The 15,078-nt window shown below is 40.5% G+C and overlaps 1 protein-coding gene across 3 annotated transcripts in view; it reads left to right on the top strand.

Moving 5' to 3' along the window:
- Positions 1 to 11,789, top strand: part of SLC5A3 (solute carrier family 5 member 3) — a 33,706-nt gene extending 21,917 nt beyond the window's left edge. For all 3 annotated transcript variants that reach the window (XM_070365445.1, XM_070365502.1, XM_070365555.1), the window contains one exon: positions 301 to 11,789. In XM_070365445.1, the coding sequence (XP_070221546.1) occupies positions 641 to 2,797 (2,157 nt within the window). In that variant the 5' untranslated portion in view covers positions 301 to 640 and the 3' untranslated portion in view covers positions 2,798 to 11,789. The remainder of the gene's footprint in view (positions 1 to 300) is intronic.
- The last annotated feature ends 3,289 nt before the right edge of the window (positions 11,790 to 15,078 follow it).

Here is a 15,078-nt window from a genome sequence, read left to right as displayed (position 1 = left end):
CACAGTAAGAGAAGAAAGGGCAGTGTCATGATGGGCAGTTGTTGTTGCCAGAGAAGTTAGACCACTTATTTAGGACAGTGTATTTTTGTTTTCAGTTCAAAATGATAAATATTCTTCCTGACATTAAGTGATAGCATGGATTGCTCTTTCCTGTGGAACTAAAGTATATATATTTTTAAAGTTTTTTTTTTTTTTCAATAATGTCTTGTTGCGCCGTTTTGTTAGACTGAAAGTTTCCTCATCGCTTGGTGAGCCCCTCCTCTAATTCAATCTTTGTCTTTTGTCTTTGCTGCCTTGCAGGGTTGGTACAGTAGGCTTCACTAGACTTAGCTGCAACTCAGAATGTCTCCTCCAGCCCCTGAGTAAATGCTGATGGTCTTGTGGAGAGTGGATTAAGAGGACGAGCTAAGTTCTCAATCCCAATTAAGAAGCGGAGGAAAATTTAAACTGTCTCCTTCAAAGTTTATCACAACCACCACCATCAAGACAGCAAACCAAAGGACAAAGACTTTGACCTGCTGTGTTGCTCTGTGTAGTCCAGTTCACGTATGGTTTCCAGACTTGGCTGGGGTTACTCATGAGTAAATAAAAAGTCGGACACTTCTGTCATTGGACGCTTGTATTCGCAAAGTTACCAAACATGAGGGCTGTACTGGAGACAGCAGACATTGCCATAGTGGCCCTGTATTTTATCCTGGTCATGTGCATTGGTTTTTTTGCCATGTGGAAATCTAATAGAAGCACCGTGAGTGGATACTTCTTGGCGGGGCGCTCTATGACCTGGGTAGCAATTGGTGCCTCTCTATTTGTGAGCAATATTGGGAGTGAGCACTTCATTGGGCTGGCAGGATCTGGAGCGGCAAGTGGATTTGCAGTGGGCGCATGGGAGTTCAATGCCTTGCTGCTTTTGCAACTTCTGGGATGGGTTTTCATCCCGATTTACATCCGGTCGGGGGTATACACCATGCCTGAATACTTGTCCAAGCGATTTGGTGGCCATAGGATTCAGGTCTATTTCGCAGCGTTGTCTCTGATTCTCTATATCTTCACCAAGCTCTCTGTGGATCTGTATTCGGGTGCCCTCTTTATCCAGGAGTCTTTGGGTTGGAACCTCTATGTGTCTGTCATCCTGCTCATTGGCATGACCGCTTTGTTGACCGTCACCGGAGGCCTTGTCGCAGTAATCTACACAGACACCTTGCAGGCTCTGCTCATGATCGTTGGGGCACTCACACTTATGGTGATTAGCATGATGGAGATTGGCGGGTTTGAGGAAGTTAAGAGAAGGTACATGTTGGCCTCACCCAATGTCACTTCCATCTTGCTGACGTACAACCTTTCCAACACAAATTCTTGTAATGTCCACCCCAAGAAAGACGCACTGAAAATGTTGCGGAACCCAACAGATGAAGATGTTCCTTGGCCTGGATTCATCCTTGGGCAGACCCCGGCTTCAGTCTGGTACTGGTGTGCCGACCAGGTCATCGTGCAGAGGGTCCTAGCAGCCAAAAACATTGCTCATGCCAAAGGCTCCACCCTGATGGCCGGCTTCCTGAAGCTTCTGCCAATGTTTATCATAGTGGTCCCCGGAATGATTTCCCGGATACTGTTTGCCGATGACATAGCTTGCATCAACCCCGAGCACTGCATGCAGGTGTGTGGAAGCAGAGCTGGGTGCTCTAACATTGCCTACCCGCGCCTCGTGATGAAGCTGGTTCCCGTGGGCCTCCGGGGCCTGATGATGGCCGTGATGATTGCCGCTCTGATGAGTGACTTGGACTCCATCTTCAACAGCGCCAGCACCATATTCACCCTCGATGTGTACAAACTCATCCGCAAGAGCGCCAGTTCCCGGGAACTGATGATCGTGGGCAGGATATTTGTGGCCTTCATGGTGGTGATCAGCATCGCGTGGGTGCCCATCATCGTGGAGATGCAAGGAGGCCAGATGTACCTTTACATCCAGGAGGTAGCTGACTACCTGACGCCCCCAGTTGCAGCCCTGTTCCTTCTGGCCATTTTCTGGAAGCGCTGCAATGAACAAGGGGCTTTCTATGGTGGAATGGCGGGCTTTATCCTTGGAGCAGTCCGCTTGACACTGGCCTTTGCCTACCGTGCCCCGGAATGTGACCAACCTGATAACAGGCCAGTCTTCATTAAAGACATCCATTACATGTATGTGGCCACAGCGTTGTTTTGGATCACAGGACTCATTACTGTAATTGTTAGCCTTCTCACACCACCTCCTACGAAGGAACAGATTCGCACCACCACTTTTTGGTCTAAGAAGAGCCTGGTGGTCAAGGAGAGCTGCTCCCCGAAAGATGAACCATACAAAATGCAAGAGAAGAGCATTCTGAGATGCAGTGAGAATAGTGAGGCCATCAACCACGTCATCCCCAATGGGAAGTCTGAGGACAGCATCAAGGGCCTGCAGCCGGAAGATGTGAATCTGTTGGTGACCTGCAGAGAGGAGGGCAACCCAGTGGCTTCCTTAGGTCATTCGGAGGCAGAAACACCCGTGGATGCGTATTCCAACGGGCAGGCAGCTCTCATGGGTGAGAAAGAGAGAAAGAAAGAAGCAGAGGACGGAAGCCGGTACTGGAAGTTCATCGATTGGTTTTGTGGCTTTAAAAGTAAGAGCCTCAGCAAGAGGAGTCTCAGAGACCTGATGGAGGAGGAGGCTGTTTGTTTACAAATGTTGGAAGAACCTCCACAAGTTAAAGTAATACTCAATATTGGACTTTTTGCTGTGTGTTCACTTGGAATTTTCATGTTTGTTTATTTCTCCTTATGAACTTTTAAGGATATGATGAGACACTAACTTAAGAAAATACTGGTCTTTGGAAAACAACAACAGAAAAAAACCCTGCAAACTTATGTAACTGTTGCATCTCTCAGGCATTGTTTACGCTGTAGATTTTAGCCAAATTTTACTTAGCAGAAAAATCATCTATTTGCAAGACTTTTATTTTCCCAGAGATGGATGAAAGTAAATTTTCAACCTAAATGAAGTAAAACTTGTTTAAACAGACTGAATTGTGCAAATGTGGTTTAAAATTTTCCATACCAAAGTGAGGAGAGACCAATTATTCTCATAGAGCACTTAGAGCAGAGTTATATGCTAAGGTATCGTGAGTAAGATACACTGTCTGCACTGCCAAATCTTGGTAGGCCTTCTTACCCTGAAATAGAAGACTTGCTCATTTTAAAGTTTTTTCTCTGTCTCTGTAATCCCTACTCCCATTTTAAAGAACTGAATTTGTACATTGTATAATCCATTATGTACTGAAAATCTAACATGTGCTTGTGGAGTACTTGTTTCAGGGCAAGTTCGTTTGCCAGGTTCGTTTTGTTAGCATGAGCCTATGGATTCTGTATGCTGGAAGAAAGGAAGAGGAATGTTTTTTGTAGCTGTTCCTGTACCACCAGTATATGGAATGTTGGGGGAAAGTTCCAGCTGTTTTTGTTTTCTTTTTTCTTTTTTTTCCCTCCTCTGAAGTTTAAGTGAACCACACTCAAATGATCACCAAGTAGTCTTGTCTTTATAAAGTTGTATGTCATGACTGTATTGTAAATGATTATGGGGGGGCAGAAAATGAAGTTAACATTGCTGATGATCCCCAAATTTACTGACCAAGTTAAGATTGTTTATATAGTTTGAAAATTAGCATCCCCTAAAGCAGTGTTTGATCAGCTAAGCTGAACAGGTGACTCCTTGTACACCATTAATTCTCTAGCTTTGTTTTTGTCATTTGGTAACATTCTTTATTAATTCGTTAACCTTCCTTAGTGGATCCATTGGAAGATATGTCCGGAAATTTGAAGAAAAGTTAACTTGGCTTTTGTGTTGGGTTGCCCCACTTGATTAGATTGTGATACATTGAAGTTGAGTTTTTAGAGTGAAAATATCATTCTGAGATCATAATGTATCCTTCATAAGTTTTTTTCCAATTTTTTTTTTAATACAACGTATGTACGCAGCCTCTGCATTTTTGTTTAAACAGTTACAGTGACTTAGAGCATGAGGATATTTCATTGCAAACAGGCCATCAGTAACAGGAAACTCAGAAGAGTGCATGCTTTGCCACTGGTGGGGTTGCAGTATAGCCTTTCTGTAGAATGGATGACAGATTCCAGAGAGCTTCTACGGATTTAGTAGTTTGTCCTATGGAGATTACAGGACTTGTGTAATTGTAGGATCCTCTGTCTTGGCATGGCTCAGTATCCAGTTCCAGCGTTCCTGGAAGAGAATCCATTTTTCACAGGTGGATTCCCCTTCATGAGCACAGGGTACAAAAGACGTTTGAGAAAAGCTCTCCACAGGATGTCGTTCTTTGTGCATGCTGTCCTTTTTCCTCCATGGCACATGAAGGAAACTAATTTTGTATCTACTTTCTTTGACTTTTCTGTAATCTCTGATATTTTTTAAATTGCATGATTTTATTAACCTTGTATTCTTTAGGGGAAAATTATTACTTTTTTAGATACTTTTTAGATTTTGAATCAAAACTCAGTCATGATGACTTTAAATTTTTTTGTATTTGTAAACTAAGTTCATTATGATGGACTTGATTAGTTCAAAGTTGAGTTTTAGAAATTACTAGGTAGTATAATGTCTTCCCATCTCCAGGGGGCTTTGTGATGGACTGAGTCTGTAGTTGAGAAAATAATTTGTGTTTGAATAGTATGATTTCTGAGAGCTTATTAGAGTGCCTTGTGAAATTTTTTTTAGTTTCATTCTTAAGATTTAATAAGCTGGGGGCCAAATGAAAGTAAGGACCGTCCTCAAGTGGAGGCCAAGGCTGTGACATATTCAAGGTTACAAAGTCTGTTGGGAAGAACAGAAAACCAGGTGTCCAAGTCTGGACTTATGGTTTGTCCTCTTCTTTTCTCAAAGGAACTGTTCTTCTTTTGAGACAGCCTTTTGGTATTTGGGGAAATAATAAGATCTTAGATTTTTCAAATTGCCATTAAGTTGTAGAAATTAAAATTTTTCTTTGAACACATTGCTGTGTAACTCAGCAGTGAGGTTTGACATATTGGCTGAGCAGCCTTCTTATCTCTTCTGTTAAAAGCATAAATGAATAGGTGGTGTCTAAGTGGATTTCCCCCGCTTTGTTTAATGTTGACTCCTAATAGTTTGGGGTCTTAGCATCCCCCTGCCTTCTCTCTGCTGTTGTCTTAGTATGATACGTAAAATACATCATCTTGTATCTTATTTGTGTGTATATAGCAGTAGGTCAAGTTTAGAGTACTAATGTTTGTAAATAAGGAATGGTTGTTAGCATATCCATTAGGATTGTTTATTCTTGCCAGTGTAAACATCACTTTATTTAGACTGAAGTCCCTGAAGCTTGCCCTTCTTATTGCTTCCCAGTAATAGATAATATGCTTGAATGAGTATGTGAATTCCTGATTGCCGCTTCATTTCAAGGGACCATTCTTCAGTCTTTACTTCGTTAGAATGATCATGGAATGATACATAGTCTCTCATAAAGCTAGCAAAATAGTCATACTTTACACTAAATGGGTCCTAAGTGATGACATTGATACCTAGACGTTAACATGTATATATTTTCTTATTGGCTCAAGCTAAGATTGAGAACTGGCTAAGAGTGATTGACTGAAATAGTTAGCTAAAAGTCAGAATGAAGTGAGGACACTGGTATTCAAAGGTGAAGAAAAATACTGTCTCATCTGGTATCCCCAGTTCTTAGATTTTGTCCTCTCGGGCAGTCTTAGTCTCAAGATCTGATGAGAAGAGCTTGTTGCCCTGGCATGCAGAGTGATTATGGGTTCCTTTGTGGAATGTCTCATTTCCCTGTTGAAGAATATTTTGTCTTTCTACCCTGAGGTAGTAAGTGGCTTTTGAAACAGCAGAGCCAATCTTTTCCCCAGCCTTTCTTTGCTAGTGAAGATACCACTCTTATCTTCTGGTTAGAGAAGCATCAAGCAGTAGCAGTGCTGCTGTGTCCTTTGGCCTCCGTCCAGCATATCTCATCTCCCAAGGCTTCTTTTTCACTTGGCTCAAAGGCGCCATTGTCTTTTTGCAGAAAGAGGCTGGCCTGGGTCACAAAGCCCTAACTCTCAGGGATGGCACGTGAAGTAATTAACAGGGGCCTGTTGCTTGATGAAATTTCACATTTTAAGAATTGGGGAGGAAGGTTGCTACTCAGTTCTCTAACCTGAGGCTGAGTAGGGGCTTGGAAAAGTCTTGTCCAGGGTGGTTAGAACCTTTAAGTCTCTACAGTTCTCGGTCCCTTGTTATCTTCTCTATATTGAGTTTTGTGGATCCTCTCTCTTTAGAGATCACGTGATACAGGTTACTTTCATTCTTCACCACCCTGTTGACCTGCTATATTATTAGCTATTAAAAAGTTAGACCCATTAATGTTCCCACTTGGCATTCCTTTGTTCACGCTGTACTCCCCTGTGTCATTTTCATCTGAGGTATGATGGCTGAAAATGACCACACAGGTATTTAGCAGTGACACCTCTGCATTTCCGAGTTTGGGTTGAGAGATGTTTAAAGACCATTGCTGTTAAATTATGTTACTACAGAGACCTGCCAGGACAAGATTTTCTGAAGTCGGAAAAACTACTAGATGAGATGCTGAGAAGAGTACCTGGGTGTAGCAGCCATAGGCTTCAGTATTCATAAGATTTCTCATTAGCTGGGTGTTAAGTTGCTTGTCCTTTTAATGTTGACATTAGCCTGAGCAGACGTCAGAGATAGGACTTAACTCCTGTTTGTGTGTCGGCCCACCTACCATTGAGAGAGACTGGTTTTCCCCTTGATTTGTCTTCTTTCACGTTGCTTTAATTAATTCACCTATTCTTTGTTTGAACACTTAACATGTTCCTATTTTGATCTTTTGTCAGCTTAATTCACTTTCAGGCTTATTGCCATGGTGTGCACAAGTGGTGCTCTGCCCCAGATTTGAAGGCCTGGATCCAGAGAATGATTCACTAAATAGTAGTTGTGTTTAAATATACTAAAATATCTATTAGCTTAAACTGTTAATGCTCCAGAGTTTTATTTTCAGACTTTGTGTTCACTAATAACAAAAGCCCTAATAATTCATCAGAATTTTATTCTCGAAGCTCACTTTTCAAAAATTAGGCAGAAGTAGTTAAAATTCACACCAGTCCCTTGGAAATGATGGTATCGCAATGTAGAGAGGAATGGGGTTTGTTTTGATGCCAAAAAGCCTTGTTGCAGCAATTAAAGGTAAAAAGTTGGAACTAGTCAGTTGGCATATAGAGAAACTCTTCTGTACTAGTTAGGTGTGAAGCTGGATTATGTAAGAAGTAATCTTTTAATCACTACGGTTGATGTTTTAATCACTACGCTTGGTTTTCTTGGTTGACTTAACTCAGGGCTGCCAACCCCCTTTTCCTCCATTAAGCTAACTTCTCCTAATTTGGTATTTTTTTTGGTCAAACTCTCACCTCTGATGAAAGAGTTACTTTCAGTTACTTTGACTGCAGAACAGAATTTAGCTAAGGTTCAAAATAATTGATAGGCTTTGCCAGTGCTGAGTCTCACACCATTATTCACATTGTCATATAAATGTTTTTATTTAAACTTCTCTCTCCAATGCTGGGAATAAGGCTTTAAACTACTGATTCACCTTTAAAGGAATGTTGTGTGAATTGATATAATTTTATATGTTTGTGTCCATCTCAAGTCCTTTGTAAAAGATAGGGTTTAGCTTTTTGTTTCGGGTTAAGTGCCCCATTTATCTGGTAACTAATAGCCTTAACCATTGGCATGTAGTCTTTTGTTCAGAAGTAAACACAAAGGTTTGATATATCTGCATCATTTCTCATCTCATGCACTTTATTTTTTGGAGGGAGGACCATAATCTGAGACTTGACTTAAACCAGTAACCTTAATTTATGTAATGACGTCTGAGGTTCGATTTGGCTACCTGGATTTATGGTGTGTTTGGGTAGAGGGATGCTAGAATAAATCAGACAAAGCACAGTGGCCTCAGATTCTTGCTAGTGTAGGTGCAGTGCCCTGCTCTCCTCAGAGAAGCCCTGGATTGTAATTGTTTCCCCGATAATGGAGCCATGGCACCCCCCCCCCCCACCCAGACAGTTTACAGAGAGTGAACTCTATCAATGAGGGAAGTACATTTTTCAGTGATTTCGGCAACAGCACAGATCAAGAGTAGCTAACCACATCTTTATTGGAGACTTGTATTTTCCCTGGTAAATTCACCTTGTATACCCAAGTGCTGCTGGATAAAGGAGTGTTTACTTTTTTTATTGCCTCTGGAGAAACTTGTCTGGATAATTTTTCAGTATATCAGTGTCGCCTATACCTCTGTAAGTGGAATGTTCACTAATAACTCACTTTTTTGTTTTAGTAGTTGGAAACTGAAATTAAGCTCATTGCTGTGTAGAGTATTGAAATCCCAAACTGGCACAGGCCATTCTGTAGGGTATTCCTTAATATAATCAGCTTCTGAAATTTATGTTTTGATTAGCGCCTTTCAGTTGCTGATATTTAATCTGCTAGTTCACACCTTTCCCTTTCTTGAAACATAACTCTTACATAATTCCTCTTTTTAAATTTTGCTATGACTAGTAAAGAAAATACATTTATATTTACATATTTTACATGCAGCCTTTATTTAGGTTCAAAGAACCAGGTAGGTCTAGCTTGTGTTGCAGCTTAAATGTTATTTATTCATCTGTGTTTGTTTCCTTTATATCCTTAATTAAAGATTTAAGGTTACTTATTCTGTGAGTATCTTTTAACTTTTATCATTTTCCAGTGTAGGTTGGGTAGGCATGTCTGAGAACATACATGTGACAAGAGTTTCACATTCCATGATAACAAAGCTTAAAGTAAGTTTTATAGAAAGCACAAAACCATGTTCCCTCATGTGTGTAACTCCGCGTGTGGAAAGCACAAGGCTAACAGTACTCTCAGCATCCCACAAGTGCCCGGCATAAGAAGCCTGCCATGGGTCATCTCCGGAGTTGTCGGGATGAGCACCGCAGTGCTGCAAGCCCTGGCCAGTGAGAGGTACCTGAATCAGGGGTCCTCAGTCATAAGAGGGTCAGTGTCCTAGTCTGAGGGCCTGTGTTCTGCTTTGGTGGAGGAGAGAATACTAGTGTCAGGACTGCTGCAGTTGTACTGGGGGGTTACCAGCTAAAATGGGGCCTGTGGGCTCTTCCCTACGATCGAACTGGAGAAACAGGAACAGGCTTGTAGGTTTCTGTGGGTGGAGCATTTTGACAAACTTATGCTTTAAGCTGTAGAGCCTTTGGGTTATTTTTTTTAATCATAAATCTGTAGGAAATTTTACCTCCTGTCAATAGCACCCTGAGATCATGGAGAAATCTCACATTTTAATAGGACAAATACTAATCTTTAATCTTTGTATAAGTTTAATAAGCTTAATGAAGGTATTTTTTCATATGCCTGACTACCTTCATTTTAATAGAGCAGAATTCGATCCAGGTGTCACAAGCATCAAACAAAGTGAGACATCTGCCAAATCAACTACTTTTTGCTTTTCACATTGATTGTAAGAGTCTAAAGGATTCTTTTGCCTGTTGTGTTACAAGACTAGGTTAGATGAAATCTATGAATATGCCTGCAAAAGAAGAAAAATAATGTGTTTTCTTGCACTCGGCATTGCCCTTATTTTACTCCTCACTTCATTTGAATAGTTAGCCCCTGTTTATTGGCAATGAATAAATGCATTTCTCTCTTGGATCTTGCCTATACATCAAAAGATAGGAAAACTCTCAATGGAGACAAGGGACTACCTTTTTCCCACTCTGCTCTGTTTCATATATTTATCTTAGGGATAGTCAACTGTAATAATAATATGGAAAGAAGATTCAAGCGGGTGTAGACTAATGGAACATGGTTTAGAAGAATTAGCCTGAGCACTTTGAGGGAGAGAGTATGGCCTACAGCAAAGAGCCAGCAGGTGTGTCCCTACAGCAGTTAATGTAGCACCTCAGGCTTTGGTGGAGTTGAGAGGAACGAGAAATACAGGGAAAAGGAGAGGTGTGAGGAACATCTTTGGCTTAGCCATGTGGGATAAGGCAAAGGAGTAATAACCTGTTAGTTCTATATACTATATAGAATGTGCTCTGTACCTTTAAATTTTGTTTTTAAATCTACAATTGTTTTTAAGAACTTAAAGGATGCTTTTGAAGATGCCTTTGGCAGAATATCTTTCATCTCTAATTTCCATGAATGATTGCTTTAGTATAGGTGCACGTGGCTGTCGCGGTGTAAATACGTACAGTTAGAACTTTCTCATTTCACTATGAGATCTCTTTTGAGTGGCAAACAGATCAACTAGTCTTTTTTGCTCATGGACTTTTCTGTGGGGTTGTTAATATGCAAAAGCTTTATTATTTTCTTTTTAAATAATGAATATTACATTCGTGTCAGATGATGGTATGGAACCTGTTGCCCTGCTTCCCCCCACCAATATTGCTTCAGTTGATGGATTGCCAACAGAGTTCAGAAATGAAAGCGAGGGATTTACCCGTTCTTTGCTTGAATGTCCCATTTCTGTTGCCTGGGCCTATGTTGGCAGTCACATGTGAACTGTGCTATGTTTCTCAGTGCTGCTGCTGCTGCTTCTCCTTTTTTTTTTTTGATAAGGTGGATATCAAAAATAGTTGCTGTGCAAAAGTTAGTAGTCTTCTTCAAGAAGAAAACCAATTCCTTTTCTAATATCCTGTGAAATTGCTTCATTCATTCCTTTATTTTTAAGCCAAATGTCAGCAGAGTACTGCTGCCTTCTATCTAGTAATTTTGATATGTAAGTATTAACGCATTTTTAACAGATGTCTACAATGAAAAATGTTTTTCCCAGTGTCCTGCCTATTAAAGCTTTGTTCACACGTTCTATGAGACCAGTCTGTGCACTGGGGTGTGTATTGTGTACATGGATTGTTTCGTCAGTTATGCATTGTAGACCAAATGTGATGTTAAATGAAGTTGTTGAGTTATTGGTGAGTTTTTTGAATTGTAAACTGATTTCCAGTGTACCCGTCATTGTCTGCAGCGTGTTTGTTTTTTTTTTTCTCTTTTTTAAGGTTTGACTTACCAAGTCCATCTCATTGTATAATGTTTTAGTTGCGAACAGAAAGAAGAATTTGGTATAAACCAGGTAACTTCCATATTGAAAGGAATACAATTGAAATTGTAGATTTAGGATTGTTAACCATACATGACAATTCTAACTTGACTCTTCTATTGTATACAATCTGATTTTTTAAATTGTAGACATGTATGATCTTGGTTTAATGTGTTTTTAAAAGTGTTATTGTTTTAAAAAAAAATGAAGCATATCTGCTAAAGAGCTGTCAGTTTTCATTACTGACTCTGTAAAATACACTGTTCTCTGTGTACTGTGTGTTATTTTGCCAGCTGCTGCATTAGCCTTTAAAAGTATTTGGAAACTTAAGATGAACTACATTTCTTGCAAAGTATATTCCTTTCTGTGGTATTTTGTCCTGTAACTGAAGTATAGTAATTATTTTATGGAAACGTTAGCACTTCTGTACCAACTTTGAATAAAATGAAAAATTTACATTTCTGTGACTGAGTATTTTCAGTACGAACACATGCCCGTCCTCGAGGTTGCGCCTCAGTTCCTTTTCTCTTAGCTCATGAAGAGTTCCAGTACGTTTCCCCTACTGCTTATTGCTCTTCTTCACCTTGGTAAGCATGGACTCGCAAGTATTAACTGATAATGTAGAGTAAATAAAAATACGCTCAGTGTTTTCACTTCTGATTCTGAAATAATTGCAGATGGTAGGACAATTGTAAGGATAGTGTGAAGAACCCAGAAATCGTTTTCATCCAGATTTATAGTAGTTAACGTTTGGCCACAGCTTCTTTGTCATTTCTCTCATCAGACACTTTCGTGAACCATTTGAAAACATAAGTTGCAGACCTCACTCCCCTTTACCCTCTTAAGTATTTGGGGGTATAGTTCTTAAAACAAGGACAGTCACCCATATAAGCATAAAATAATTATCAAAATCTGAAAACAGTGGTACAATATTTTAATCTAAAGCTTTTATTCAAATGTTATTCTGTTAAATGTCCTTTTATAGCAACTTTTTTTTTTATATTCTTAAGTTTGGAAACCAGTTCATTGCATTTAGCTTTAATGTCTATCTTTTTTAGTCTGAAATAGTTTCTCAGCTGTTCTTTTTGTCTTTTGTAGTACTGATATTTTTGAAGTTTAGATGCCAGTCATTTTGTGAATTCCACTCCTATTTAGGGTTGTTCTCCTCATGACTTGACTCACTATACATTTTTGGTTACATTTTGACTACAACATAAGCAATAATAATAGGTCCACAAAGCCTCACATTGGGAGGTGTGTGATGTGTTGTCTCATTATTGTTGACATTAACTTTGATACTTGATTCAAGTGGTATGTACTGTGTCTCTCCACTATCTAGTAAACATCTTCCCTTTTGCTAATAAGTAGGTTGTGGGGGAGATAATTGGGTTTATCTCCCTGGGCTTCCCTGGTGGCACAAGAGGTTAAAGTGTCTGTCTGCAATGCGGGAGACCTGGGTTCGATCCCTGGGTCAGGAAGATCCCCTGGAGAAGGAAATGGCAACCCATTCCAGTATTCTTGCCTGGTGAATCTCATGGACAGAGAATCCTGGTGGGCTACTGTCCATGGGGCTGCAAAGAGTTGGACATGACTGAGCGACTTAACTTTCACTTTCCCTGATAAACTCTAATTTGGGCTTCCCTGATAGCTCAGTTGGTAAAGAATCACCTGCAATGCGGGAGACCCCAGTTCAATTCCTGGGTTGGAAAGATTTTGCTGGAGAAGGAATAGGCTATCCACTCCAGTATTCTTGGGCTTCCCTTGTGGCTCAGCTGGTAAAGAATCCGCCTGCAATGTGGGAGACCTGGGTTTGATCCCTGGGTTGGGAACATCCCCTGGAGAGGGGAAAGGCTACCCACTTAAGTATTCTGGCCTGGAGAATTCCATGGACTGTATAGACCATGGGGTTGCAAAGAGTTGGACATGACTGAGTGGCTTTCACAGAGTTCACATAAATAACTTATTATTCCTCATCAAACTAGCCCATAGTTTTAGCATCCATTGATAATTCTTGCCTGAGCAAGTTATTCCTGTGGTGGTGTAAAACAGTGATTTTTCTTTCTTTTTCTTTTTTTCACTATACTGAAATCAAGAATTTCCTCTTCTCCCCGTTTATCTATCAGTTTGAACTCATGTACTGCCTTATTTAGTAGGTTATGATTCATTACTGTCATTGTTTTGCTCAGATGTTTCCAGATTTAGCTAGCAGGTGTCCCTTCAAGCTAGTTTGGGTTCTCTGTGGCACGTTCCATTGTTTCTTGAGTACTTCCTGGCACAGTGGTAAAATAATCCGCCTGACAATGCAGGAGACACGAATGTGGGTTCGATCCCTGGGTTGGGAAGATCCCTTAGAGGAGGAAATGGCAACCCACTCCAGTATTCTTGCCTGGAGAATCCCATGGACAAAGGTGCCTGGAGAGCTGCAGTCCACGCCATGGAGTCACAGAGTCAGACATGACTGAGTGTGCATGATATCGCCTCTTAACAGCTGTGTCTGTGCCCTCCAGTCCATGTATTTCTCTGTTGTATCCACTCCAGAGACTCAGCCTCCAAACATGCATCTAGGGGTCCAACTACTCCATAAACTTCAAGCAGCTTTATTTTAGTTCCCGACTCACCCTCATTTTCAAAGGTGTACTCCGTGTTGCCGGTCCCCAGGTCTTGGGAATTCTACAGTGTAAGTATGGTTGACTCTTGGTTTTCCCCACTGGTGCTTTTTCTCCACCTGCTTTCTTTTTCTTAAAATCATACTGCTGTTTTCCCCTCCTCTCCCTCATTCTTGTAGAGTTGTGTGTTAACAGCAACACTGTTTAACAGGAGTTCTCCTAGGTTTTCAAGAGGGGGTGAAATATGCTTCTGTTGAATCCTCCTAACTTGCTGGGGAATCCTGGTATCCACTCTTCACTTAGCTTTTGAAGCTCGAAATTTCAGGGCCTGTTGCCCATTTCTGCCTTATCCTGAAAGAACATGTTGTCAACCAGAAGCACAGTGGGAACTGAGAAATTCTGCTTACCTTGGGAGTTAGACAACTTTTATATGTGACCTCCAAGTTTGAATGCAGTACTCCAGGGTAGATCCTGCTGATTTTAGACTGATAGGAAAAGGAAATAGAACAGAATGAGGTCTGTCGTTAACTTTGGATTTTACTCCTTCTAGCTCTCATTTGAGATTTTATTGTCATGCCCGATAGCAGATTCTCTGTAAAATACTATTGTCTTTACATGGGGCTTGCTGACTCATTAACAGAAGTTTTGATAGGTGTTTGGAGTCTCAGTTGTGTTGTAATGTTCTCTGGTACACTCTAAGAGTCAAATGTCCACTGGTTTTATTGCATCCCAAGAATCTTCAGAAGTTTGGAGGCACCATTTTGAGTCTCCCACCGTGTCTTTATTTCCACCCTCCACCTGTTTGTTCCTAGTTCCTTGACTGTATGTCTCTGATTTTGACTAACAAGATATGCTTAACTTTCTTACGTGTCTCTACCTTTATATACATATATTATATATATAATGTGTAGTTGTATATATGTGTATGTGTGTGCTGTTTGCCTTTTTGCAATGAAGATCTTATTTCATTTGAATTTTCATTTTTTAGTTGAGGCCATTTTTCCATTCTAGTTGAATTAAGTACAGTTAGTAACGTCCATCTGTCTTTCCACATACTCTGATGCACTTACTCATCAGACATTGGTCGACTGCATCCTGTGCTCCAGGTTCTTTGGATTTCCAGCACCTGGTGACGATGGAACAGAAAGCCACTTGGAGAGGCTTGGTTGGGGAAGAGGGTGTCCTAAATAATGGCACTCTCAAGATGCGTGTGGAGTGAGACACACACACAGGATTAGGGAAGGAGAGGCACACTTTTCCTTGGAAGTAGCTGATTCTTGAAGGGTATTTTGATTTCTTGAATTCCTCTGTGCTTTTAAGCCCTTTCTCTTCTCTTTAGAGCA

This window comes from Bos mutus, chromosome 1, assembly GCF_027580195.1.
Source record: "Bos mutus isolate GX-2022 chromosome 1, NWIPB_WYAK_1.1, whole genome shotgun sequence".
Classification (NCBI taxonomy): domain Eukaryota; kingdom Metazoa; phylum Chordata; class Mammalia; order Artiodactyla; family Bovidae; genus Bos; species Bos mutus.
This window is presented reverse-complemented; position numbering and strand designations above follow the sequence as displayed.